Genomic DNA, 26,925 nt, shown 5'->3' on the forward strand with positions numbered 1-26,925 from the left:
GTAAATGTTGAAAAATTTGATTACCATTCTACACAAGCAGGTAGAGAAGCACAGGGAGAGGGGCAAGCCGACTCCGTGCTGAGTACAGAGCCTGAGGCAGGACTCAATCCAAGGAATCTCAGATCATGGCCTGAGCCAAAACCAAGAGTCGAACGCTAAACCATCTGAACCATGTGGGTGCCTTAATTCTTATTTTTAACTTTTATAATTGATTTCCTAATTTATAATGTCCCCCAATGAATGTACATAAAAGAAATGGTTTTAAAAATAACAAACTATTACGAAGCAATGACGTTTCATTGTTTTTAACGAAGTTTGAATTTTGTGCACTGCATCAAAATCAGTTTTTAAAAGTTAGGCCTTAAAAAAAAAAAATAAAATAAAAATAAAAGTTAGGCCTGGGGTGCCTGGTTGGTGCAGTTGGAAGAATATGACTCGATCTCAGGATTACTAGTTCGAGGCCCACTTTGTGTGTAGAGATTACTTAAATAAATAAACTTTAAAAAAATGAAAAAAATAAAAGCCAGCCCTTATACCAAGAACACTGGATATTAATATGTCCATCCTATGAGGAAACCATAGAATTTTAATTCTATTTTTTTAATCTAACAAAAGACCCACCATAGTCAGAATAGGTCACCACTTAAAATGTGTGGTTTAGCTATTTGCTGTTGTATTGCCATGCAAATATTAAAAGCTATCAATTGAATGGTTGTTTCTGGTGTGCAGGCACAATTCTTAGGGAGATGATAAAAGATACCACCAGTCAGTTAACAGGTGGGTTGACAACAAGCATGAAGGAAAGAGCTAAGGATAGCAGAAGTTCTCTCCATAACGGAGCTGCGATTGACAACAGAAAAAACACATCCGTAGTTACCTTGAGATCTTCTTCAGCCATGAGCCATCCAAGTCCTTGAGACTTCAAGACTCTAGCCTATAAAGGGATTTTTGATGCTGATAACTAAGATAATAGCCAGGTCATTTAAAAAATATATATTTTATTTATTTATTCATGAGAGACACAAAGAGAGAGGCAGAGACACAGGCAGAGGGAGAAGCAGGCTCCCGGTAGGGAGAAGCAGACTCCATCTCAGGACCACAGGAGCACACCTTGAGCCAAAGGCAGACACTCAACCATTGAGACACCCAGGTGTCCCAACAACTGAATCATTTTAAACACAATATAATGTGTGTCTAATCTGCAGTTCTCTCTCATGTTTCAGAACTATTTCCTTCTTCCATTCTGTTCTTCAAACTACTACTTGATCTCAGACTGTGTCCTGGGGGTCCACTGCCTTCCTGCCCCAGTGAAACATCCAGGCTTGTTGAACCTAGATAATGTCTTATTACAAGTCATGGGTCCCTGGCTGTGGATTTGTTCATACTTTGAGCTGGCTAGACCCTACCCAGGACTCCGAGACTTGAGTGTTAGCAGCCTGCCAGTCAAAATGTGACACCAAATGAAAATAGAAACTGACATGATCTCACCAGTGATGTTTACTTTTATGGGAAATTTTAAATTCTTTGAACATTTTGTCCACATCACGTTTTTGAAACTCAGTTTTTTAAAAAAATATCTTATTATTTACTGAACTCTTTCAGGGCAAAACATAATAGGTGCTCAGTAAGTATTAGTGAGTGAGTGAATTAATGAATATTCTTTATCCTAAACTCAAAACACACCAGGTAGCTCTTAGAATGTTATTAAGGCTCTCCCACTGCAGACACTTTGACATACATTCTCTAATTTAAGCAGCCTCCTCAATATTAAAAAGTGATGTAATTCTTAGTACTAAAAGTTTTGCTTCTTCGATTTCAAGCAAACCAAGATAGACTTCTTAATTTCTGTTCCTAAAATATATTCTAATATCAGGGTATAATTTCACCACAAAGCAATTCAAGTTAATTGTCTCTGCATTTAAGAAATGTGTTAGAATCCCTTCACAGTGTTTCAAAGAGTTGGATGAGTTGGCAGTGTAAACATTTCCTCGTGGGAACTTTATACAATCAAAAGAAATGAAATGATTGACAAATGCATACTCCAGCTAATTGAAGTGGTTCAGAGTTAACCAGATGTTTTCAGCTGAATCATGCCCACAGATGCTATTGCTTCATGATTCCTTAATCTGGGGATTACCTCGATTGGCCAGCTTGGTGACATTTGAGTGTTTCAAATAAGCTTGCCTCTCTTTTGTTACATACTTCGTAAAGAGCTCTTGTCTGAAGCAATTTGCCCTGGAAATGTTTGCAAGGAAGTTATCAGGGTTGTTTGTTTTTCCTGCTCTTGGATGTGGTCTTCGGTGAGGTCAGGGGGATGGAATGAGCATTGCCACAGATGACACTGGAGCTATTTCCACAGCTGGCTGCAGAGAGTGGGCAGGCCCTTACAGATGAGCTAGCATGTGGAGGTAGATGATACAAAACATCTGTCACAACGGGAATAAGCAAAAACAATGTCCCTTTGAAGATTGCCTTTTAATGATGAGGTGGGGGCTCCGTCTCCACAATGGGAATGAAGGACATAGTTGTTGGCAGGCAGATGGCTTGAGGCTTGCTCTTGCATGAAAAAAAGCAAAAAGTATAAGTTGAAAACCTCTGACGCTAGTCAAATTGGTTGATTTTTTGCTGAGCATTCATTTCCCCACCTATTGCACATATAATCAATGAGAAAGGGAAGGGAGGGCTCAGAGCAAAGGGTGAGAAGAAAACTAGGAGAAAAAAAACTGGTTCTGAATATTTTTCTCTTGAATAACTTGAATACAATAGTGTAATTTCAGCTGGTTGCTGAAAGTTCAGAAAAAGCATTTTGTGCCAAGTTTAATGTGTTTGCAGCCCCACGTTCCTTTTTATAGAAGTTTTGAAAGTGAAGATAAAAATGGTATATCATTAGGGCCATCGGATGACAAACACTTCAAATTTGAATACCACTTAGTAGACATCAAGTTGTATTTGTTTCCCTTCAAGGAGCAGAAGAAAATAATGAAATCATCTTAGTGAATTCTTTTTAATGGAATGATATGTTTCCCACCCCATCTACCTGTAAAAAGAAATTTAAAACAATGAAATTAGCATATACTTTTATCTCCAAAAATTGCTATAGAAAAAGAAAAATCTAGACAATAGATAAATCTGATAGCAAATAAGTGCTATTGGCAGACAGTAAACCTCTACATCTCCTGTTCCATGACCAAAGGGGGCACTGCTACTTCTGTTACCCCCCAAACCACACTGCTCTGTTCTGGTGAAGAAATGGCCAACATTACTATGAATCATGGAATCATGTGACTCCTGCCACCGCCTGGCCAGCAAAATGGGTGCACATGCCCTGCCTCCTTCTCATTCCAGACTGTCTTGCAAGTCCAAGTCCTTTGAAGGTGCTTCTAATGAGCAGAGGTCTCATATCTATCTGTAACACCAAGGGAGTCTGAGAAATGTAGAGGTTTTTGCTTCTGTTGTTGTTGTTCTTCTTCCCCCAATTCTAGGTTGAAAAAGCAGCATTTGCCTTGTGGGGAGCTAAGAACATGCAGAGGGAGTATTAAAGAGTAAATGTCTATAGCGTAAATGTCTATAAAAGTAAATGTCTATACTTCCCATGAGTAAGGGAGGTACACCATGGGAAGTAATTGGATTAATCTTAATGAGACACGGTTGACGTGTTCAACCCAGCCAGTAGTGCTTGAAAAGAAGAAACAGAAAATTTGGAGAACTTTATGATGTAGCAGTGACAGGACCTGACTACTGGTTTGTTATGCATGACCAGGGAGAAAAAGGCAAGGAGAACCGGAATTTTCGGTATTATTTCAAGAATCAAACAGAGGAGAAAGAACATGCTGTGAAGATAGGGAAAGAGAAAATATTCAGAATGGGACATGGTTGTTTTGAGATGCCTGAGACTCTAGATTTAGTGAGCTGTTGGAAATTGGGTTTAAGAATTTAGGAAGAAGGACAACAAAGAGCACTTAGAAACTTCAAGTTTTAACTAATTTGAAACTTTGATTTTTAAATTGACCCGCATTTTTTGTCCATCCCATCAGGACCCGTCAAGTAACAATATTTTGGAATTTTACCTCTAATGCCTGATTAACACCTTATGTTTATGGCATGTATATTGAGTTAACTAAAATATTTAGATGTTGACTCTATACGAGGCTATAGCATCTTTTTAAATACTTGACTGTAATAGCCATTCCAAACTCATTGGCATAGTAGAAATATTATTTGGAAAGAATAGAGGTTTCAGTTTGAGGGTTGCTGTGAAAATATGTCATAGGAAATGAAAAGATTTTTTTTTTTTTGTATGGGAGATTTTATGGATAAAAGGAGAAGCCTTATGGAGACTATTGAGGAACAAAATTAAATATTACCAGCTGTTTGTGGTTATAACAAGGAGGCATATTAATGATGCTAAGATTATTTGAAGCTACTTGACCCTCAAATAGAACTGAAAAAGGATTTAACAAAATGATTAAGAAACAAACCCAGAGTCTCATTCAGAAGTAGTAGAATATTTATTCTAATGGGCATGATAGGAAATAAAATCATAGAGCAAAGCTTCTCAGACTTGCCCATGAATATGACTCACCTGTTACTGAAATGTGGACTCTGATTCAGTAGGGCCCGGGCCAGACTTGAGTCTGCATTAAACTCCCAGATGAAAAAAAAAAAAAACTCCCATATGATACTAAGGTACTAGAAAGTTTAAGACAGCATTTTGCAGGTGCTTTTAATTAGCAGAAGTCATCCAGCAGAAAAAGCCAAAATTACCAATCTAGTATTACTGTATAGGAGAAGTGGCAATAAAATCTAAGTGAAATAGGGGCACCTGGGTGGCTCGGTGGTTGAGCATCTGCCTTCAGCTCAGGACATGAGCCCGGGGTCCCCAAATTGAATCCCACATTGGGCTCTCCGCGGGGAGCCTGCTTCTCCCTTTGCCTATGTCTCTGCCTGTCTCTGTGTGTCTCTCATTAAAAAAATAAATAATCTTTCAAATCTAAGTGGAATAAAAGTTGTAACTAAGTTTATGGCACAGATTCTACAAGAAATAGGACACTGAAGAATACAAAGCTCTTGTTCATCTCATCTACTGGACAACTTTATGTATATTAGCTAACATCTTGTAGGCCTTAGACTTTATCTTGGTTGGATGCTAATTTGTAAAATTTTTACCTTAGGATATGGCCATTCCAGTAGGACATATTGTATCTCAGCATTATATTACAAAACATAGAATAAATACTGAGTTGGAGACATGTCAGTGAGAATAGTACTAATAGCAAGTGTACTTTGAAGGGAGTAAATTAGTTTTTTAACAGAATTGTGACTTTATACCCATTTCCTTAGGTCTGGTTGTGTTGCCAATTCTAACCAAGCAAATTCCTAAAAATGTCTTAAAGGAGAAAACAAATGGCCCAGAAATGTCCTCTGAGGGACCACAAAATGAAGTACATTTTGTAGCAAATTGCAGGACAAGGAATAGCTATTCTCCTAGTAACGGCTAGGATCAAGGTGCCTTGTGACATTTTTAGGCAATTTGTACTATAAACAATGGCCATAAGTAGGATAACAGGCAGCTTTTCCTCTTGATCACTCCTGTGGTTTGAAAAATGATTTCCCAGTCCCACTCACCAATAGGATCCTACACGACCTTGAAAATGATTTGCAATCGGATTTTTTTTTATTGTTTTTTGGCCTATTTGTCAGTAAGAAGACAATTTTAATGAGAAGCCTTATGATAGCTCACAGTCCTGAGTGCTAGTTAAAGCAAGATAAACATTTTACTAGACAAAAGATCCTGCCCATAAATATTCAGACATCTGCTGAGAACCCTATTTGCTTTATCATTTGGAAGAACACTGGCCTAGAATACTGCTTCTGACATGCATTTTAAACTCTCTGTATGTTGAAAATCTACTTGGAGGTATACGAAGTGATTGGTGTACAAGTGAAGAAAGCAATTTTTCTCTTATCACGTGACAAGGTCTGACAAGGATCTTGGGCTGATGTATGGCTATTAAAACAGTTTGTGGCACAGGAAAGCCCTAATAAAAATCTTACACTGTATTTGTCGCAGTGTGCCTTGGCTGTGATATATAAAAGAAACTTTGCAGCATTGAATCAGGTACATGTAATTCTTCCATAGGATGGAAATCATGTGAACTACAACATTAAAGTTCCCTGGGTAATGTGTGGCTCTTAGAACCTGGGGATTTTCATATTAAACAACAGGAACATCTAGCTGGCAGTGATCAGACTGGGGTACTATTAAAGGAAAGTAGAGCAATTGAATGGATGAATTTTTAAGACTATCCAGTTGTCCAATCAAGAGAGCACTTCCGTTATTTTGACTGAATCCTCTTGTACAGTATGAGCATGAAGCTGCTGTTATTGTTTTGCATCCCTTTGAAGTCATGGAAGTCCTGGCTGATAAACAAGTACCATTCACTCATTTCATCACTTGGGACCATTACAACCTATTTAATGATATACACTGTGCTAGGCTTTGGCACCATCAGAAAATAAAGCAACCTGTATAGCACAGTAAAAAGAGTCCAGAGGAGAAATAAAGTATTATCATGATCAAGACATGTGCCAAATGTTGAGAGAAGAGAGGAATGAATGACCAACAACCTGGGTCAGACACAGGAGATGTTCCCTAGAATGTAGCATTTGATAAAAATCTTTGAGTGTGTTCAAACCTACTGCTAGTGCCCAGAACTCCTGCCAAAGACACCAAGCAAGGGTAAACAAGTAAGACAGGTCAGAAATGGGTGAGTAGTTCAGTGTGGTGGGAGGAAAGGCTTCATGTGGAGAGTCTTGGGGAATTAGACAGGAAATATAAATTGGCATCCCTGTGATCTTTGCAGAGCATATGTACTATGGCATAAAGGTCATCCTGGACCTATCTGTACGAGCCTCCGTTTGGGTTGAGATAATGTGGAAACAGAACAACAGGCACATTCTCACGGATGACCCTACCGTTCATTCAGTCTAAATGACTTCTCTATAGGACAACAAAGAATGGAAAATATTTTGGTCTCATCACTGAATTGTCCTATTTACCCTTTCACTTCTCTTACACATTAACTTACAACAGTCATTGGCTTGACAGTAATAATGTCCTAAACATGACATTTCTATTATGAAATAATATTTTTCAAGATGTTAACTCAGGTATGAAAATGGGATATAGGCTATACTTTGTTTTTTTTTTAGGCTGTACTTTGGTAGAAAAGATGATTTAATTTGATTTCCCCTATATCACCCTTGGTACAAAAAATAAGGAAAATCACTTCTGCTCATCTTTAAAGGGATATACATTTTGGTTATCATTGATAAAATAGGAAAATGGTTAGGAAATGCTCTCCATATCTCTAATATAATTTTCCATTATGTAATATATTTGGTGAGTACATATTAGGGTTTTCTTGCATCTTAAAAAGTAGTATAGATGGTCAAATGCATTATGATTAACTCATTCATTGGCAAATATGATACCTTCATGGTCTTTACTCTTTTGTTTTGGCTTTGTTTTCACAAATCTCTCTTTATTTTAAAGATTTATTTATTTATTTTGAGAAAGAGAGAGAGAGGTCATGGGGGGAAGGGCAGAGGGAGACAGAGTCTTAAGCGGTTTGCACTGAACACAGAGCCCAATGTAGGGCTCAACCTCACGACCCTGAGATCATTACCTGAGCTAAAACCAAGAGTTGGCCACTTAACCAACTGTGCCACCAAAGTACCCCTTCTCAAATCTCTGTAAACTGATTTTGGAAAACGAAAGACTTAGGTTGTGACATTTGCTTTTCCACACAGATAGTGTGATTCTTAGGTGAGGGCCAGGGATCCTTCTAAGCTCACTCAACATTTCCATTGGCTCAGTGACTATGATCTCTTTAAGTAGACATCTGAAAGAAAAAGATGATAATAATCCACTTGCATTATGAAATTCCTTTTATAATTTTAACCAGGTGTAAGTCTTTAATACTTACAAAATTAGTTGTTCTATTTCACATTCAGCCAATAAAACTACTTGAGATGGGGGCCCAAAGTCTTCAAATTTTCAACTTTCTCTCAATAATGTAGCATATTTAAAAGCCATCTTGCTCTATTAGAATTCTAAAGAAGTAAAAAAAAAAAAAGAATTCTAAAGAAGTTTGTTGAAAACATCAAAAGTCACTGCTGAACAAATTTCTTTAGTTTTAAACACAAAAAACTCTGAAGGATTCAATAAAGCATTGTTGAGAATTCTAATTATCTATATACCTGCTTTGGTAAGAAACACTCCAATGTGACATATTTATATTCTCATTCAGAATGACATTATTGTATAAATAGGTACTTAACCAATAATTGAAACCATTATTCACAGTTGAATAGGCATGGTATATAATTAGGATTCCTTTAAAGGGGACTCAATTGTTAAAACTAATTTGATTTTTGGTGTCTTTTAATGCTACATATTTAAAAGAAAACACTTCCAATTAAGGGTAACTGAATCAAAAAGCAACACAAAATTAATAATATTTAAGAGTAGGGGAAAAAATCTATTTATACAGCTAACAGATACTCTCTCATTAGGGAAACTATGTACACAACTCTTTTAAATTGACCATTGAGCAATGTAAAATGGAATGTACTTCCAAACATCATACCCCTAGCCCACAGCTCACTTTTCTAGGTAGCAGTCCAAATATGCCATTTGAACTGAATCTGTCATAGGAAAAAGAAATTTTGCTTCTTAGCCATATTTCCAAAGTCAATAGTAACATAAATTTAAACTCAAAAATAATCATATAGCTATTGAAGCATAATGGTGTTGCCCTCCTTTCATTGGTAAATGATAAGGTTTTGGCAATCAATTTAGATGTCTAATTTTTAAGAAATAGGTTTGTATCATGAGTTGAATGAAGTCTCAGCATAAAATCCAAAACTTGCTGTTAGTTGTAGAAAGCAGAGAGTAGATGAATAGAGAGTCATTTTCTAATTACTGCAGTTTCAAAACTTTCTCATTTTGTATAAATGATATATTGGTATCATTATAGTATCATGGTATGGATATATATTATATTATCATTATATGGATATATATTATATTATCATTATCATTATGGTATCATTGGTATGGATATATATACACACATACACACACACACACCAGGATTTCTGAACATCAACACTAATGAACACTAATGGTGTTTTTTGGCTGGATAATTCTTTGCTGTGGGGAACTGTCCTGTGTTCTGTAGGATGTTCCACAAGGTCAGTGGCCTTTCTACCCACTAGGCATCAGTCCAAGGCAACAACCAAAAATGTCTCCAGATATTACCAAATGTCCCTTCCAGACAATGCAAAGTCACCCTTGGTTGAGAACCACTGGTATATTCACATACACAAATAGTTTTTATTTTAATAATTACCATAAATATGGTGGCGTTAGTAAAAACTTCTATATCAAGTGAATTTCGGATTTCATCTCTTTTTTTTTTAAGATTTTATTTACTTATTAATGAGAGACACAGAGGGATAGAGAAGTAGAGACACAGGCAGAGGGAGAAGCAGGCTCCTTTCAGGGAGCCCGATGTGAGACTCAATCCTGGGACTCCAGGATCACTACCTGAGCTGAAGGCAGATGCTCAATCACTGAGCCACCCAGGTGTCCCATCAAATTTCATCTTTAAGGATATGGTGGTTGATGACATTAACATATGCACATATCATTGAGGCAAACCAAGGTTTTAAAACTGAACCACCCCATCTGCACCCCCAATGTTCATAGCAGCAATGTCTACAATAGTCAAACTATGGAAAGAGCCCAGATGTCCATCGACAGATGAATGGGTAAAGATGATGTGGTAGATATATATGATGGAATATTACTTAGCCATCAAAAAATGAAATCTTGCCATTCATTTGCAATGACATGAGTGGAACTAGAGGGTATTATGCTTCCCTACCTCCAGTATTTGTCAAAGGTCATCCACAAATGCTTTCACGGCTTTTTAGGGTTTTAAACATAATTGTTTAAAAAGTCAAACTGACCCCTCTCAGTTAGCCAAAATGTATTAAGATAGTTGAGGATTAATGAGTGTGTCTAAGGAGAGAGACCTCTCCTACCCCCATTTGTTCTCCCCATGTCAGCCTTTCTTAAACCATTCCAAGTACCTGCCAAGAAAAGAAAAGAAAAAAAGAAAAGAAAAGAAAAGAAAAAAAAGAAAAGAAAAGAAAAGAAAAGAAAAAAGAAGTAAAGAAAAAAAGAAACAACAACAAAAAGCATGCCAACATCAAAAGATGAAAAAAATTAAACATGTCTACATATGCTACAAGGAATATTGCACACTAACATTGCAGGACATTGCATTTGGGTAGCAGTTCCTAGTTAAATGATACACCTTTATGCCATTTCTATTACAAAATCATTGTTGTGATGGGAAAATAATTTACACTAGTTTCCTTGTGAACTCATATCATTCTCTGCACCTTATTTTACATGCGCTAAAAATAGGCTGGTGTACACAAACTCAACTAGATATTTTTTCTAGAAATATTAAAAACTGACAGAGAAGCAGAAAACATACAGATGAGAATGAAGATAAATGACCTTAAATCATGGTTTTCTAAAGTTGTGTTGAATAATTACTATGAAAAAGTCCTATAGTTTTTTATAGTTTTTCATAAGTCACTGTAGGCAAAGAGTATAGAATGGGCTACAAACATTTTGACCTGAGGCATCTAGATATGAGAAAGGGAAAAAGGAGAGTAGTATTTCTTTTTTTTCCACTTATACTACCAAATCATTTTCTTACCTTTACCTTCTTATGATTTTCACACTCAAGTTTCCAAATAGGAGGGATTCTCAATATGCTACAGCATAAGCCACACTGGTCAAATGGATACATGTCAGGTCATCAGGTTTAGGCCTGAACTATTCAGACAATCGCCCCATTTCAGTTGATCAAAAATGCAAGCTTGACCTTTCTGCATTTTTAAACAACATGTAATGTAATTGTTGCTATAATCATGCCCTATCACAAGCCTGATTTAAAACAAATAATTGGGAAACAGTATGAATATAAATAAAACCAAGTGTTTGTATATAAGACTTTGTATCTATGACATTGACCTCTACAATAGCAGTTTTTAGGCAAGAGCACTCTTATCACATTTCAGGGGACCCCAGAATCAACTGGAGAACTTACAGAAACACAGATTTCAAGACCCAAAGCTCAGAGATTCTAATTCCAGTTCTGTTCTGCCATTGCGGCTGGTCTACAGATCACACCTGAAGCAGCACTGGTTTAGAACACTAACACTCCCAGGAATATTCATATAGGTAATTCTTCTCATTGTAGTGTATTCTCTGGCCTTAATATAGGTTTTAAGCTCACTAGGTATGCTCTTGATGGGAGAGAGCTTGCACATGTTTTCCCTGATTGGCCAATGATCCTGTATTTCAGTTGGGAAATTAAAATACTGATGAACTCTCCAAGACTTAAAATTACTTTAAAATATCAGCAGAAGGTTAACAACACAGATGCTTTTTTGGCCTCCGTTCAGATATGTTTACTCTACATCAATGATCTTTGGAAACTTTGTCCAAATTACTGTTAAAATTGTTTATTTCAGAACTAGGGGGACCAGACTCGCCCCACACATCTCTTGAGTGTGAACAGCTTTGTTTTTACAGGGGCAGTGGCTAAAATAGACCAGACCTTCCCATCAGCTGTTTGGTCATTGTGCTTTTTAGTGGAATTACAGCATGTTACAGTATTTTTCTCTGCAGCTTAAACATTGAACAAACCCAGGCATCCAGAGATGCTAAAATGAAAAATCTGTTTCCTCTTGCTTTGCCATTAGCCAAGTGAACTTTGTCAGACAGCACATTCTATACATTTGGAGTAAATGAAATTACCCTTAATGTGTTGGTAACATCTGTCACAAAACACTCTTCAATCTATGGCTTAAATGCATTGGATAGGAATGGATGTGACAGTATATTTAATTAGGCACAGTTGTGTTTGGGGGCACTGGTTTTGCCTTAAGAACCATAGGTTCTTTTTTTCCTTTTTTGTTCTTTTTTATTTCTTTTTTCCCCCTTCCTTTTATCTTTCTTTTTTTTTTAGTGTCCTACACAACACAGAGGAGATTCTGTAAACTTTGATGAGGAAAGTGGCTGACAAATACCAGTCTTTGTTGTAGATAACCTGCACTTCAAACTCTCTAAGTTGTCTGTCCCCGGTCAAGTATCATCAAGAAGATGTGTCTCTCCAGGGGGTTCCTGTCTACCACTTCCAATTTACTCACTGATTGTAAATTTCTTTCATCCCTTGAAACTATTAAGGAATTTATGTTCTTAATAATTTGCGGGAATTCTTTCTTCATTGAGCATGTTTACTGAATGTGAACAAGAATGCGTGTTCTTGCATGTCCTCCCCCAAGAATCCTTTTTTATTGTTCATTTATTTGCAGTAAGTGGTCTGGTTAACAGAAAGGAATATTTCTCTTCATTGTTTTCCACTTTATGCCTACTGCTGCTATTTATAATTCCAAATCATGACAAACTCCTTCCTACTCTTCCCTTTGATTGTCAGTTTCTGGTTTATCCACAGAAGCAGCACTCCCTCTGTGTCATCTGTAATCAAATGAGTCCCCAAACACTTTCTGAGAAAGGATTCTGTAAAGAGACCAAACAATCCCTCCTAAATTAATTCCAAATGCGGGCATTCAATCCTTCTATTCTTATCATGCATGGATTTTGATTCATCTGTCATATGCTCACATATCTCATTTGCATATTGCCTGCCAAACAAAGACTAAAGTATACCTCTTGCACCACCAGAGAATGAGGTCACCTCTAGGGCACTGAAAAGAAAGTTTTTTCTACCAACACAATTTGGCCATTATCTCTGATTTATGATGAGCAATCCTTTATGTAGCTAGAGCAGCTTGATTATAACCGGGGGTTTTCCGGGATTGTGACAGTTTAGTTGTTGGAATCTCTAGAGGCAATAGTCTAAGAAGGCAGTCTAAATTTTAAGTTCAGGAACAGTATTGAAGTCTTGCACCTGCTAAGGATTAGAATATTGTGAAAGTGCCATTTCTTGGTTGAAAAAAAAAATGCTTCAGGACTTCCGGCTTAACTCTGAGATTTTTCTATAGTGTATCCCTACGTACTTTAAGAAGGACCCAGTTCTTTTTAAAGTGTTTATTGTTGGTCTGGCAAAACAAATACCAGCAATAAATGCCAGAGCTATTTGTTTTTTTTTTTTTCTTTAAAGGAAAAAGTTAAGATGGTTTTGTTTAAAGAAATTCAGGCAGTAGGAAGAGAAAGTGATGTGTCTCTGACTTATAGTTAAGTAAAAGCCTATCTCACCATGTCTCTGATTCAAGAAGTATATTGATGAATGACAGTTCATGGACACACCAAGAAATTAAAACAACACAGATGCATAGCCATGTATATTTATAAGCCACAGACATTTAAAATCACATATATATATATTTTTTTTTCTGGTTGATTCTACTCAAAAGTGCAAATATCCTTGCAAACAATGTTGGCTCTGAAAATCAAGCATTTCCAAATATTTGGTTCAATTTCTATCCTCCCTCCATATAAATGAGGATGAGCCCATAAGAAAGGATGAATAAGAGCCTGACCTTTTTTTAACTGATACAGTCAGGAAATATATTTGGATTATATATATAATATATCATTCTGAGCAAAATATCCTAAGAAATGGTTGCTTATGGGTAGTTTGGGCATTGAGATCCTTCCATCTACATGAATTTGTTCTGGTTTTATTTCTTCAGAGTTCACTTATATGAAAAAAAGAAAGTCACACCCTAAGAAAAATGTTCACAGAAAAAAAATAGCATTCATGTACCTTATCATTTTATTACCACTGGGTATTTAAATGAGTTGTGATATCATGACTTCTATCATCTTTACAATAAAGCATTAAAATTTTGATAATCTCAAGGAATCTAGCCAACCCTAGCTTTTTAATTAAAAAAAAAAAGTCCCATTCTCTTAGCTAGTAAATTAAGGCAGAATAAGTAGGAGAGGAAAAGGAAGGCCCTCCCCTTTGCTTAACTGGCTATGTGAACCTTTGTATACGAACATAAGTTTTTTTATAAATATCTATTACTGTTTGCCTTCCCAACAGTTATAATAAATGAAAGAGCATATTCTACAAGTAGGTGTTTCCTAACACCCAATGAAAAACTTAACTTTTTTTTTGTACTATTTTAGCAGTGTCGCATTTGACTACCATTTAACAGAGTTCAGCATTCTCTCTTGTTTCAAAATCACAGATAGAAAATAGGTAAAAAGATTAGGCAGAAAGAAACATGGAAAATATAAGTCTGATTTTTATAGCATTTATATTAGATTTTAATCTGTCCTTCAAAGATATCAAGTCAAGAAACTCATCTGGACCAGCATTATTCCCCTCGTGGTAGACTGTATTGAGGTGATCAATAATTATTCATATAGATAGAGACATAAGCCAAAAGTCTTATTCAATATTAAAAAAAAACTAGATAATTTCATAGTATTAGTAATTTTCAGTTAGAGAAGTTTGTATTTAGAGCAATGAAAGAGGATATATATGATATCTTGGAATACATTCTATTTTGAATATTGGAATTATAAATGATAAGCATTTTAGACAAATGATAGATAAATCACATCAGAGGAAAAGGAAGTCGCTAATGCTCTCTATTTGGATAAACACAAAATGGCATGGGTGGATGTAAAAATTCACACATGATTTAGCTTAGCCTTTTCATTAAAACGTAAACACATTTGATGTTAAGATGGTTCACTGTGTTTATTTTTTTAAAAACGTTCCCTGCCTTGTGGAACCTGTTTTCAGATGGACATTGTGTGTGCTTTTTAGGGTGCTGTGATTACGCCGACAATGGACCATCCTATGTCAATGCAGCCAGCAAACATGATGGGCCCCCTGACACAACAGATGAATCATCTTTCATTGGGCACAACAGGAACGGTGAGTTGAAGAGTTGGTTTGTTTTGCTTTCTTTGACTTCTTCAATAAGATGCAATGCTCTCTATTTTTATTGGCATTGTCAGCAAAACTGGCCCTGTGCCATTGACTAATATACCTTTCAGGTTCCAGTATGAATAAGCTGCATTGTGCATATTATGCAGCATATTCATTATTGGGGCACATTTACTCACATTGACAAGGCTGATGTTTCCACTGTGTTGCATTTAAATTTGAGTTACTTTTTGTTCATATGACACAATGTACCAGGTATCATGTCTGCTTATGGAAAGATATCTTTATGTATGTACCTACAAATCTAAAACTTGTAACACAATACATCTTAGCCTAGTTTTCTTTTCCTAAATGCTTACCCATTTCAGCTAATATACCATTCCCAGGTCATTCACAAGTCAGGGTCCAATCTTGACTATGACTAATACATAGAGCTTATTGTTTACTTTCAATGTTTAAATCAACAAAAAGTAATTGAGAACCTGACATAATCCAGTTCTTTTCATCTTTGTTTTGAATATGTAGACAGACGATGTTGAAAAAAGGAAAGGATTCTAATGTACTGGATGTTTTGTAATAGGTTTGGATATTTTTGACAAGCCATTATTTTTCCTTAGGGACAAAAGTATATAAAAAATGCTTATTACAGCATTGATATATATCAACCATTTGACATCACTAACACAATTTTATTTTATGTTTAAAAATCTATTCAAAGACAATTCCTCAGATGGTTAAGAGGGCAAATGTCTAATACAACCTGGAATACTACAATTTTATTATCAGTATAGATAACAGTGAAAAACATCAAAACCAATGTTTCATGTGACACTATTGGTAGCAGGTTTTATTTTTTACAAATGTTAGTGCAGATGATTTTGTCATTTTTAAAGATGTAGAAATTTTTTAAAAAACAATTTCTCTGAGTGAGGCAGCTTAATTATTATAGAAAAACACTGGACTAGGAGTTGGGAGTACTAAATTCAAATCTTGATTGAGCCCTGTTCTTTCACTCTGTTTTTGGGAAAATAATATCTCCAGTCTCAACTTCCCTCTCTATGTGGTTAAGTACTGAACATGATGCTATATGAGGGCCCTTCACTGTCTACCTCTATGACTTTGAGCCTGTATGTCTGTCTCATGGATGCCACCTCTGTGATTCTTCACGGTTATGCTGGCATCATCTCCAAATATCTATGTACACTGTACACTAGCTACATATCAGAAATTTTACCCTAAAGCAATGTCTGGCTTGCCACATAGATGTGTCAACTCATAGGTTTTTTGGAATACAAGAAGTTTCTGACATGCCCATCGAGGACACAAAAATCTGCTCTAAATAGGAAGAAAGTCCACATGTCTAATGGAAAGAGTCCCATTTTCAATAAAGAAACTTAATTTTATTAATGTAAACAAAGTACCTACTTGAAGACCTCAGTTGCTGAACTTGTAAAAAGCAGTGGATGATGCCTTACCTGTCTGAAGGCAGGGGCTGGATCCAATAATTTCTTAGGTTTCTGCCTAGACTTTCAAGTCATGTCTAAGACTACATTTAACTCTAAACTGTGGAACAGCTAATTTTCATCAGGGAGGTAGATTTTAGGAACGTGTAAGTCATTTGTAGTCACTTTGCTCATTTCCTAACAAAGCAATTCCCAAATTCATTGGGAGAAACTGAAGTTTCTCATGTCTGCACTCATGATTTCCCTTCGTATCAGTCTTCCTCTCCTTGAAAGATCATAAATTCTGAACGAGTGAAGTAATGCAATCTTGCTGTATTAATCTAGAATCTGAGAAAAGAGTGAGTTATAATACAAAATATAGAAACACTTTATAAATCCTACTTTGAATCAAAAGCATAATCAGCTGACTTGCTGAAATTCAAATTTGCCAATGAGAAAAAAAACACAAGAGCTAAGTTAATTGATAATATGACTGAATCCTTTCAATCCTTATTTGAAAAATAAGCTAAAATATATAGAACAGATTCAGAATTACAATAGTTGCTGATTCAATAACATATATTATGAGTAGTATTTGAGCATTTACAACAAGAGCACATTTATATGAGATCATAATTTTTACCCAGCTAGTAATAGCCAAATTACTCAGTAATGATATATACACCCTCCTATCTTAGTTTTAATCAGGTGGCTTATTTTTAACACCAAATTTCTTTTAATTTTTTTCATTCTTTTCCCACCTCACATTAATACTAAATAATGCTTAGGTACATCATAAGCTTTGTGTAAATTGATATTTTGCCAAGGGTTAAATTCCATAAGGTTCTGGAAAGCCAGAGAGAAAACACTATTACTATTATTTTGTTGATGTTTAGTGGTGTCCAGAATATGGCTATATAGTTTTTTCTCAAACTGTCACTCTTATACTTTGATATGCCATCATGGATTCCTTTTATCTGAATTTTTGATTGGCATGTGTAGTGGCTATTATGCAATTGAAATGGATTCTTTTAATCAAATTTCTCCACCTTATTGCATCTTTTCAATTGCTTTATCTATTGCTAGGAAGATGGCTTGGTATGGAAAGAACAGTGGGCATTAAAATTAAACTTTAGTTCAAAGATGGGCTCTGGCCCTTATTAGCTACATATGTTAGACAGTTACTTATTAACCTCTCTGAACTTTGATTTCCTCTTTTACCAAGGGGAAAAATAATATGTACATCCTGGGTGTTGCGTTAAATGGAATGATATTTGTAACATACCTAAAACAGCATATGATACCCACTAGATGCTTGTCCAATGAGCCACCTTTATCCCTCTAACTCAAGTGGCTTCATAATGTGGCCCTCCAGTCCAGGTTGCCAGAAAGGATGTAGAACATTATCAAGACTGTAGTACACCTCTCCAACCCACTCTGTTTCATTTGTCATAATTTATTTCTTTCGAGTTTCTACTTCCTTAGCTTCTAACTCTTTCAGGATTGTAAACCCAAAAGTCCAGAGAAGCCAGCTAAGTCACATTAATGAATAAAGCTGAGTAAGGTCAAGTGAGAAACCCTGGAAATATAGCACCAAATTTCACCTATATTTATTCATGTCACAAACATAGTCACATAATACAAATACACAAAATAGTGGAGATTATATTTTAAATTAGAGATATTTTCATGCAATGCTAGTACAACAGCTCTGTCTGAGTGTTGGATGAATCAATCATAGGAAGAAGGGGTACCTTGGCAGCCTGGAATACAGATGCCTTGTCTAGGGAGGACAGCCCATGCTCCACTTCAGACAGCTATTGCTACATAGACATAGTGATCCAGGGTGGCCCCACCTTCCAGTTTTTTAAGATAAGCTAAATATTTGCATTTTAACAGGCAATCTCCCTGTATTTGAATTATCAGACCCAGTTTGTCCTAAGTGCTCTCAGTTGTGACTCCTGCCTGAGTTTTTCCTGGTTCTCCTCTGATGTCTCTGACCATTGCTTCTTCTTTTCTTTCGCAGGCTGCTGAGCCAGGGTTTCATTTTTAACTTCTCATTCATACATGATTTCCTTAAGCAAGCTCATCCACTTTCATGATTTCAAACTCTGCCTTCTATACTGAAGACCCCTAAATCTGAGTCCTCAATGTTAACCTCATCTTAGACTTCTAAAACCATTTAACCAACAACTTGCTAAATAGCTTCATGTAAATCTCCTTTTGACATCTCAAAGTCAGTACAATCCAAACTAATCTCATGAGTTTCCCCAAACTTCTTTTCCACTGACACTCTTCCTCTTATGTGTTTCTGCCCCTTATTTCTTCTCCAGCTAATTCCATGACCATTTGCCCAGGAAGTCAAATGCTACACTTAAGACTCAATCTAGACTCTTTCCTTTTTCCCTCACCACCATAAAGAGCACTTCCATATGCAACTATTCAAGATCTACCAGTTCTGTCCCACAGACATTTGTCAAATACATCCTTTCCTCTACATTTCTAGAGTCTCTACCCTGGGCCTCATTTAATTAATTGTAATAGTCTCCTATCTGCCCTTAGTTTGCTCCAACCCATTTTCTACCATGTTGGCACAAGCAGTCAATCTAAAATTATCTGACCATGTTTCTCTCCTACCTGTAACTTGCCAGAGGCTTTCAGATGTCTGAGCTCACGGAAACTCTGCAAGACAAAGTGTGAGCGTGACAACTCTAGATTAAGACAGGAACATTAATGCCAGAAACAGGTCCAGAGGGCAGAGCAGAGAGAGAGAGATCCAGTGAATAATCCAAAGTAGGCAAGGATCAGGGTCGATGGGGGGTGGAGCCAGGTTAGAATTTTCCATTCCAAGAAAGGGGGCCTTAGGCCATAGGTCATGTCCCACTTTTCTTTCTGAGATCCCTGGGATAAAAAAGTGTATAAGCCGAAGCCTCTTTTTTAAATTGTCATAAAATTAGATATAGTTTATCCCCCTGCACCATAACTCCAAATTATGAAGTGGGTACCATGTAGTTTAATTAACCTTTGTTTACCATTGGCCACTTCAAATGTCTATTGTTGAATTCTTTGCCCATTTTTAAGCTGGAGAGAATCTGCAGGCCTTAGGAGAAATGAATTGTGCGCAAGCAGTGTAACTTCTATCCTAGGACTCTGCCAACTGTGAAGAACTTCCTAGTTTTTCTGCTTTTGTTTATATTTTTGTCACAGGATTCCCTCTATAGAACCAAAGCACTGTTATCCATAATTTCTTATCACTCCATTGTAAGCTTTAGCAGAAACCACTGGGGATTTTACTGTGTTATGAGAACCTCCAAATTGCATAACAATCTTGTTTTACAAGTTTCTTATCTCCTTTTCATTTGTTCAGTTGGTGGTCACCAGTGGCTTACAATGTCACCAGAATCTTTTCAAAGAAATAAAAAGTTTTTGTTCTGCAGGCTTTTTATCTGCAGTTCTGTTTGTGCTCTCCAATCCACTGGTGATTTGTGACATCATTGGATTCCCATGGTGTAGCCACAGCCACGCACAAAGATAATCTTCTAATTGTAGTCCATTTGTTCACCGTGGTTCACTACATTTTTCAGTCACACCATTCCATTTTTATCGCTGTAAAATTCTGGTGGTATCAACTGAAAATGCTGAATTATTCATTTTGCCTAGAGATTGTCTTTCTTCAAGTGTTAGCTATGAATATGACTATTAAGATGCACAGATAAAAAGCAACGTATAATGTTAAGTGGACTCAGGGTTAGGAACCAGTGTTATAAATTCATAAATGGTAATGAGTATACTTTCAAGAAAAAGTATCAATTAATTAAAAATGGTCAAATACAAGAAAGAAAATATAGATAAAAAGAAATAGTTTAAAAATTTATTTAGTCTTAGTGTAAGATAAATGAACGTTGAGAGTAGTCTTATAAACAGTAAATATGCAGGCATTAATTGAAAATCTAGTATAATGAAAGTTTATTTGAAAATATTAAGCTTTCACTATTTAAAAAAATGGAATCTGAATTCAAATACATTAGCAACAGAGTACAAAATCCCCAAGAGATAAAATGCCAAAGAACATGAACAGATAGGTAATAAAGGAGGAAACAGGATGCCAAAAAGCATATGAAAAATAGTAATTAAAAAAACAGTAACTTAATCAAATACTCACATGGACATAGACACATAACCCATTAAATGGAGTTATCAAAATAAAACACATTGCTGATGAAGGTGTGAGGAAAGAAAACATTCTCAATCACTGATAGTGTGATGATAGAAATCTAAATTTGTGAAGATGTCAGTTGAATAGCAAGGTGGGCAGTCAAGACACTTCAAGCTCACCACGCATTATAGTTTTGAGAAGCTATTCTATGGAAATATTTCAAAATAACAGAAAAGCCTTTAGACCTCAGAAATATCCAGCCCTATGTTCTTTATATCTTTATAACGTCTAATAAAGAAGAATGATTAAATAAATCATCATCCATTCACAAACCAGAATATGAGGCAGCATGAAGCTATAAGAGTTTAAAATAGGAAAAGGATTATTTATAATATTAAATCAAAAGAGCAGGATATAAATTTGCACATGTGGAAATACAGTATAACTAAGAAAAAATATTTATGAAATAAGGCTGTAAGAAATACAAAATAAAGGTGGTTATTTCCAGGAGATGAGATTAGAGATAATTTCTATTTTAATCATTATAACTTTCCTACATTCTCCAAGTATTCAACAATGAGCATGATTTAATTTTTTGTGATTTATTTTTAAATGTTATCACTATATTCTTGGGAAATGACTAGTAGCATGGTCATAACATCAACTTTTTAGGGGGAGGGTTTGTAGTAGTAATATGTGATCGAAGTTTTTTAAAAGGTAATAAGAAATACTACCTCTATTAATAAAATATTTGAGGGCCCTTTAAAGATGATTCTACTTTTTCTAGATCTGGGGATCATAACCAACTCATTTTTACATACCTATTTTGAGACACAAAGTAACTCATGTCCAAGGTTTATTTGCATTTGAATCTAATCCATGTTGGGGTTTGCTGGTCAAAGTGTCCAAGTTTTAATCTGTCTTCTTACATGCTATTTGCTCATGAGAGAGGGAGTAACATCGTCCTTTTGCGGCAAGGAGATTAAATGGAGAAATTTGTGATATACAAATTAAGTCATCAAGGAGGTGAGAAAATGAAGTTTGAGGTTTTAGTTTTTAAAATTGAATAAATAATGGTCATGTGACTAAAAAAAAGGGTCACACAAGAGCAGCTATTTAATCATGTTGTGGCAGTTTATTTGAATGTGAGCAATATCTGGTCCCTTTTACACAATTTACCCCTTTAAGGGGAGTTGGGACTAGATTAGAACTTACCATTTTTAGAAGAGGGGGCCTTATCCTTCTTTATTTTTTAAGATCCTTGGCTAAAGGAATTGTATTAAACCAAAGTTTCATCTTTAAAAAAGCAGATATATTTGGTTTCACATAACCCAAAATTTTGAAATGGATGCCATGTAGTTTAAATTAACCTTTCCCTATTATTTGCCACTTCCAGTGCTATGACACTTTGGGAAAAGACAGCAATCATCTGTTGAATTGATTCTGTTCTATTTATCTCTGCTCTCACAATTCCAGCACACAATGCTCCTTGGCCTTGTCCAACAGCCACCGGGATCAGAGCCAGAGCTGAGTGATTACTAACGAAATTCTAGTTTCAAAATATATCAGTCTCCATAGAGTGTGGGAATATGCAAATTTTTCATTTATCTCTTTTAAAATTTTAGTTCTTTCTTTTGTTCTCCAGAATTTCATTTCACTTTGTGCTCTGGGACCCTTCCAAATGGGCTGCCTTTTAGAACATTTGTGTCAGCCAGAGAGGGTGAAAATTTCACATTGATTCCCCAATGGAGGAACCAAAATGATGACAGATTGAGGAAGAGGAAAGCATCCTAGAATAGAATGTAGTACCCCAGTAGTCACAGGGGACCTAACAACATGTACCATGTGGCAGTACTGGGGACCATTGTATCAACTATAAACTAGGGGTCATAGTGCCTTGAGTGTTTGAAGGCAGGGGGCTTAGACAACCATATGACATATAGTGGGCACTTCCACTTTTTAGAGCTAAGAGTCTATTTTATTTTCTTTTGTACTTCATTGCATTCTTTCTCATGCTCTTTTCATTCAAAGATTCAGTCCCAAGACAGGATTATGATACTCCACCAGCTGTTGTGTCAGGTAGGAAAATTCTAATTCCTTTAAGATTTGATTGGAGGGGAGAGATGGAGGTTGCTGGTTTTCTCCAAAACTCTTTAAAGCAGTGATTCTCAATAGGACTGGGTACAGGAATTTGAATGTTAGTTCTGGGATTGACAACAGGGTAGCATATGTGGTTCAAAAAAATATCTTTAAAATTCCAATCCAGTGTTATGTATGGAAAATAAGTATGTTGCTTTTGAAATAAAAAGTGAAAGGTCAAAGCTATTTGGTCTGTGAAGAATACACAGAAAATAGAGTCTATGTTCTGTGTATTAGTGATTCTCAGTATGAGAAAGAATCATCAGAATTTCTGGGAAGTGGGAAAAGGATGTTTATGTTTATCAAAAAGGGGCACAGATTAATAAAAAATAGTTTGAGAAGCACTGCTTTAGAGACCAGAATTCTTCTGAAATCAGAAAGTCATTCCATTTTGCTTGCTCAGCACCCAGTGTAGTGTCTGACACATAGTAGGTGCTTGATATAATTGTTTGTTGAATGAATCAAAAGTTCAAATTTGTTCCAAAAAAAATGCTATTTTGAATATTGAAAGAAAGGCTGCCAGTGTTCCATTTGTACAACAAAATGGCAGTGATGGATTTGAGAATGCTTTAGCATTTTGAGGATTTTAATTATCAATATTTAAATTGTTTCAATAACTTCAGTGGTGCAGTTTGTAAGACGGTATATGCATATGAAGAGGTTGGTTTTTATTTTGAACTGCACAGATCACCTTAATTTTGAATTTTGTTTTTTTGCAAAGGAAAATGGGCACAATTTTTCATTTTTGTTGATTTTCCTAACTAAATAAAATACTGGCAGCCTGAGGAGCTTTGAACTCTTTGATCCTTTGATGTGTTAGATGATGAGGACATAAAATCTAAACCAAAAAGGGCATTGGTGTGACAGAGCAAGAGACAAAGGCCAGAAATAGAATGAAAGAGCCCAAGGGGTAGTAGAGTCTAGCAACTGAATCGTGGTTTTCAAACAGAGAACACTGTGTTCTTGACCACCTGGTTTGCCTGACCCAGCATCTGAAGGGTAATCCGTTTCTCATGTCTTGTGGACTTGTTTAATTATGCTCATGGCTGAATACTCATCTTAAAAGTTCAGTTGAGAAACAGTCAGCTAGCTTTCAGCTGTGAAGTTACTTTGGTCCTTTTGAAGATATCTACAAATTGTCATTAATTGGAATACCACTCACCTTTCCCAAAGTGTATTATGTGTCATATCTTAATGTGCCTATTTCATGTAGGATATGGGATCCCTGGGAAGATACTTTGTTCAGTGCATACAGCCTTGACTTTGTTTAACATGTGGCTTATACTCTTGCTAATTCAGCTATATTAATCATAACAAAAGACACACACTGGAACTTTCCTTCAGCCAGGTTGCCTGATTTCACTTTTTTTTTTAGATTTATTTATTTATTCATTCATGATGAGAGAGAGAGAGAGAGAGAGAGAGAGAGGCAGAGATACAGGAGGAGGGAGCAGCAGGCTCCATGCCTGGAGCCCGACGTGGGACTCGATCCCGGGACTCCAGGATAGCACCCTGGGCCAAAGGCAGGCGCTAAACCACTGAGCCACCCAGGGATCCCCCTGATTTCACTTTTGAGAACCAAATGAACAACAACAACAAAAAGGAACATCAAAAGCACTTGCTAGATATCAGCGATAGGGTCTGGCTTTTACACAAATCGATTGAGGCAGGATACCTGGCTGCTCAGAGCTCCTGCTTAATTCCATAGACAGGTACTGCTGAAAGTTCTGCTGCAGAGAAATGACTTGATCAAAGTAGGGCTTTAAGAAACTTAATCCAGCAAATTTGTGTGTGCTTAAGGAACAACAACAAAAAAAAAATAATCACATAGAGTAGTTAGAAAAGTCAGATATAATATCACTAAAATAAATACCCAGCTGTAGAGTACAAAAGAAGGGACTAATATAGAAGTAACAGAAAAAATAACATGGGGGCAAGGTGGGAGTGTCACAGTCACTTTCTTCTTCTAAGTTGGGATTGGCGATTTGACGTTTTATTAGTTTCATAGACATTTTTAGATCTTAGACAGCTAAATGAAAATAGAACCTTCCAAAAGTGTGGTAACTATCCTGGTGGGCACAATGTGAGTGACTTTTGAATAGTGTTTCCTTTGCTCAACCCTTGACCAAATCAGGGAAGTAAAACAGGAAAAGGTGTTATAAGACTTTCTTCTCCTATCTCCCAATATGCCCAGATTGGACAACTCAAATAGTAATTAATTCTTTGCCAGTGTCAGAACTGACTAAATTGTCATAATGTATCTGAGTTCAAGACGTCTGCTTCGTAATCTACAGAGACATAATCCAACCTAATATCATTCAATCAACCCATCAAACACTTATTGAACACCTTCTGAGCGCTAGGCACTACACTCAAGTACTTGGGATACAAAGATGAGTAGAAAAATAGACCAATGGTAAAAAATATATATATAGTCTAATTTAATGTTGTTGTCGTTGTTGTCGTTATTTTTGATGTTTAAATGTATAAAGTATGAAGAACTAAAATCTAGAATCTAAAAGGAAGATCAGTGATAAAGTGAATTCTGAGCTGGATTTGGAAACATGAATAGGACTTTAGCAGTTGACAAGAGTGGCAAAGGTAGATCAGGGGAATAGGACAGGATATGTAAAGTCTTGAAGATAATGATGTATGGGGTGATTAGATAGTAGCAAGTCACCTGGCATCCTTGGGACTAAAGGTGACAATATAGACACTGAGGCTATGTCAGGGAAAGCTGATTTTAGGTGAGGAGGCCTCTTTCCTCTTTGAGTCACAGGTCACTTTGTTCTTTTATTTATTCAAATAATATTTATTGGAAGCATACTACGTGGCCATGATTGTGTTGGGTGCTGAGGATACAGCTTCCTTCTAATAACCTAGGGCTGAAGTAGGAATTCAGGCACAAACAGGTGATTATGACACAGTGTTAAAAGTGTTTCCACATAGACAAATATGTGATGTTTAAGTCTGTAAATTCTTCAATAAATACCTAAATTAAGAATCTACTTATGTTACTAGTTATAGAAACTTGGGAAAATTATTTCTCTGTATCTTCTGTTACTTATCTGAGGAAATAATAATAATTACCTCATAAAGTTGTTGCAAGTATTAGGGGTATTAAAATATATAGTCCATGGACCGCCTGGGTAGCTCAGTCAGTTAAGCATCTGACTTGGTTTCAGCTAAGGTCAAGATCTCAAGGTCATGAGATCAAGCCTTGAGTAGGGCTCTGCACTGGATGTGGAGCTTGCTTAAGATTCTCTTTCTCCCTCTCCCTGCCCCTCTTCCCATTGTGTCACTCTCTTTTTCCCTCTTGCTCTCTCTCTAAAATAAAATAAATAAATAAAATCTTTTTAAAAAGATACATAGCCCACTTAAAACAGATCCTGGCATAAAAGAAGTGCTCAAATGTTATTAACAACAACTATCCTAATTATTCTTATTACAAGGTGCTATGGTGGCACAAAGAAAAAAAAATCAACATAGAGGAGTCAGAAAAAGTGGAAGAAGCCTCTAAATGGAGACATAAAGAGACATGGGGATTAGCCAAGTAAAAAAAAAAAGTTGGAGAAGGAAAGTTTCAGACCAAGGGGGCAGCATATACAAACAAAGGCTCATGGTAGCAGGATATAGTAAATTCAAGGAAGTATTAATGGTCCAGTGGCACAGAGACACATAAAGAGAGATGGGGAGTAGAGAAAATGAGTCTTGAAGAATACGCTGGAGCAAAATCAACAGATATGATTACTCAAGGTCTATCCTGATGTCAATAAGCACTAAAAGGTTTTAAGTTGGAGACTGACATGACCACCCTGGATACAGTACGGTAAATGCTTTAAAGAGACGTAAAACTGGAAACCGGAGACCAGAACTCAAGAACCCAAGCACAAAATGAAGTTGGCATGTGCTCAAGCTGTGGAAATGAGAGTGCAATGTTGACAAACTTATGATATAGTAGCTGACTGGCTATCAGAGTAGAAGGATAGAAAAGAGTTAACGGTAGTTCCTTAAGTTCCTGGCAACTCAGTGGCCTGAGGTGTCATTTGCTGAGATCTGAACCAGAGGACAGAGGATCAAGTTGGCAGGAAAGAGACTAAGTTCAGTACTGTACATGTTGAGCTTCAGATGTCTATGAGGCATCCAAATGGAAATAATCAATAAATAT

General features: G+C 36.2%; 1 protein-coding gene across 21 annotated transcripts in view; it reads left to right on the forward strand.

Annotated features, from left to right (window-relative positions):
• RBMS3 (RNA binding motif single stranded interacting protein 3) overlaps positions 1-26,925 on the forward strand; it is a 1,278,684-nt gene that overhangs the window by 1,199,245 nt on the left and 52,514 nt on the right. For 16 of the 21 annotated variants that reach the window (XM_077865504.1, XM_077865505.1, XM_077865510.1 and 13 more), the window contains 2 exons: positions 14,898-15,008; positions 22,650-22,697. In XM_077865504.1, the coding sequence (XP_077721630.1) occupies positions 14,898-15,008; positions 22,650-22,697 (159 nt within the window). The remainder of the gene's footprint in view (positions 1-14,897; positions 15,009-22,649; positions 22,698-26,925) is intronic. The other 5 variants (XM_077865509.1, XM_077865512.1, XM_077865523.1 and 2 more) reach the window with 1 other exon arrangement.

This window comes from Canis aureus, chromosome 22, assembly GCF_053574225.1.
Source record: "Canis aureus isolate CA01 chromosome 22, VMU_Caureus_v.1.0, whole genome shotgun sequence".
NCBI lineage: Eukaryota > Metazoa > Chordata > Mammalia > Carnivora > Canidae > Canis > Canis aureus.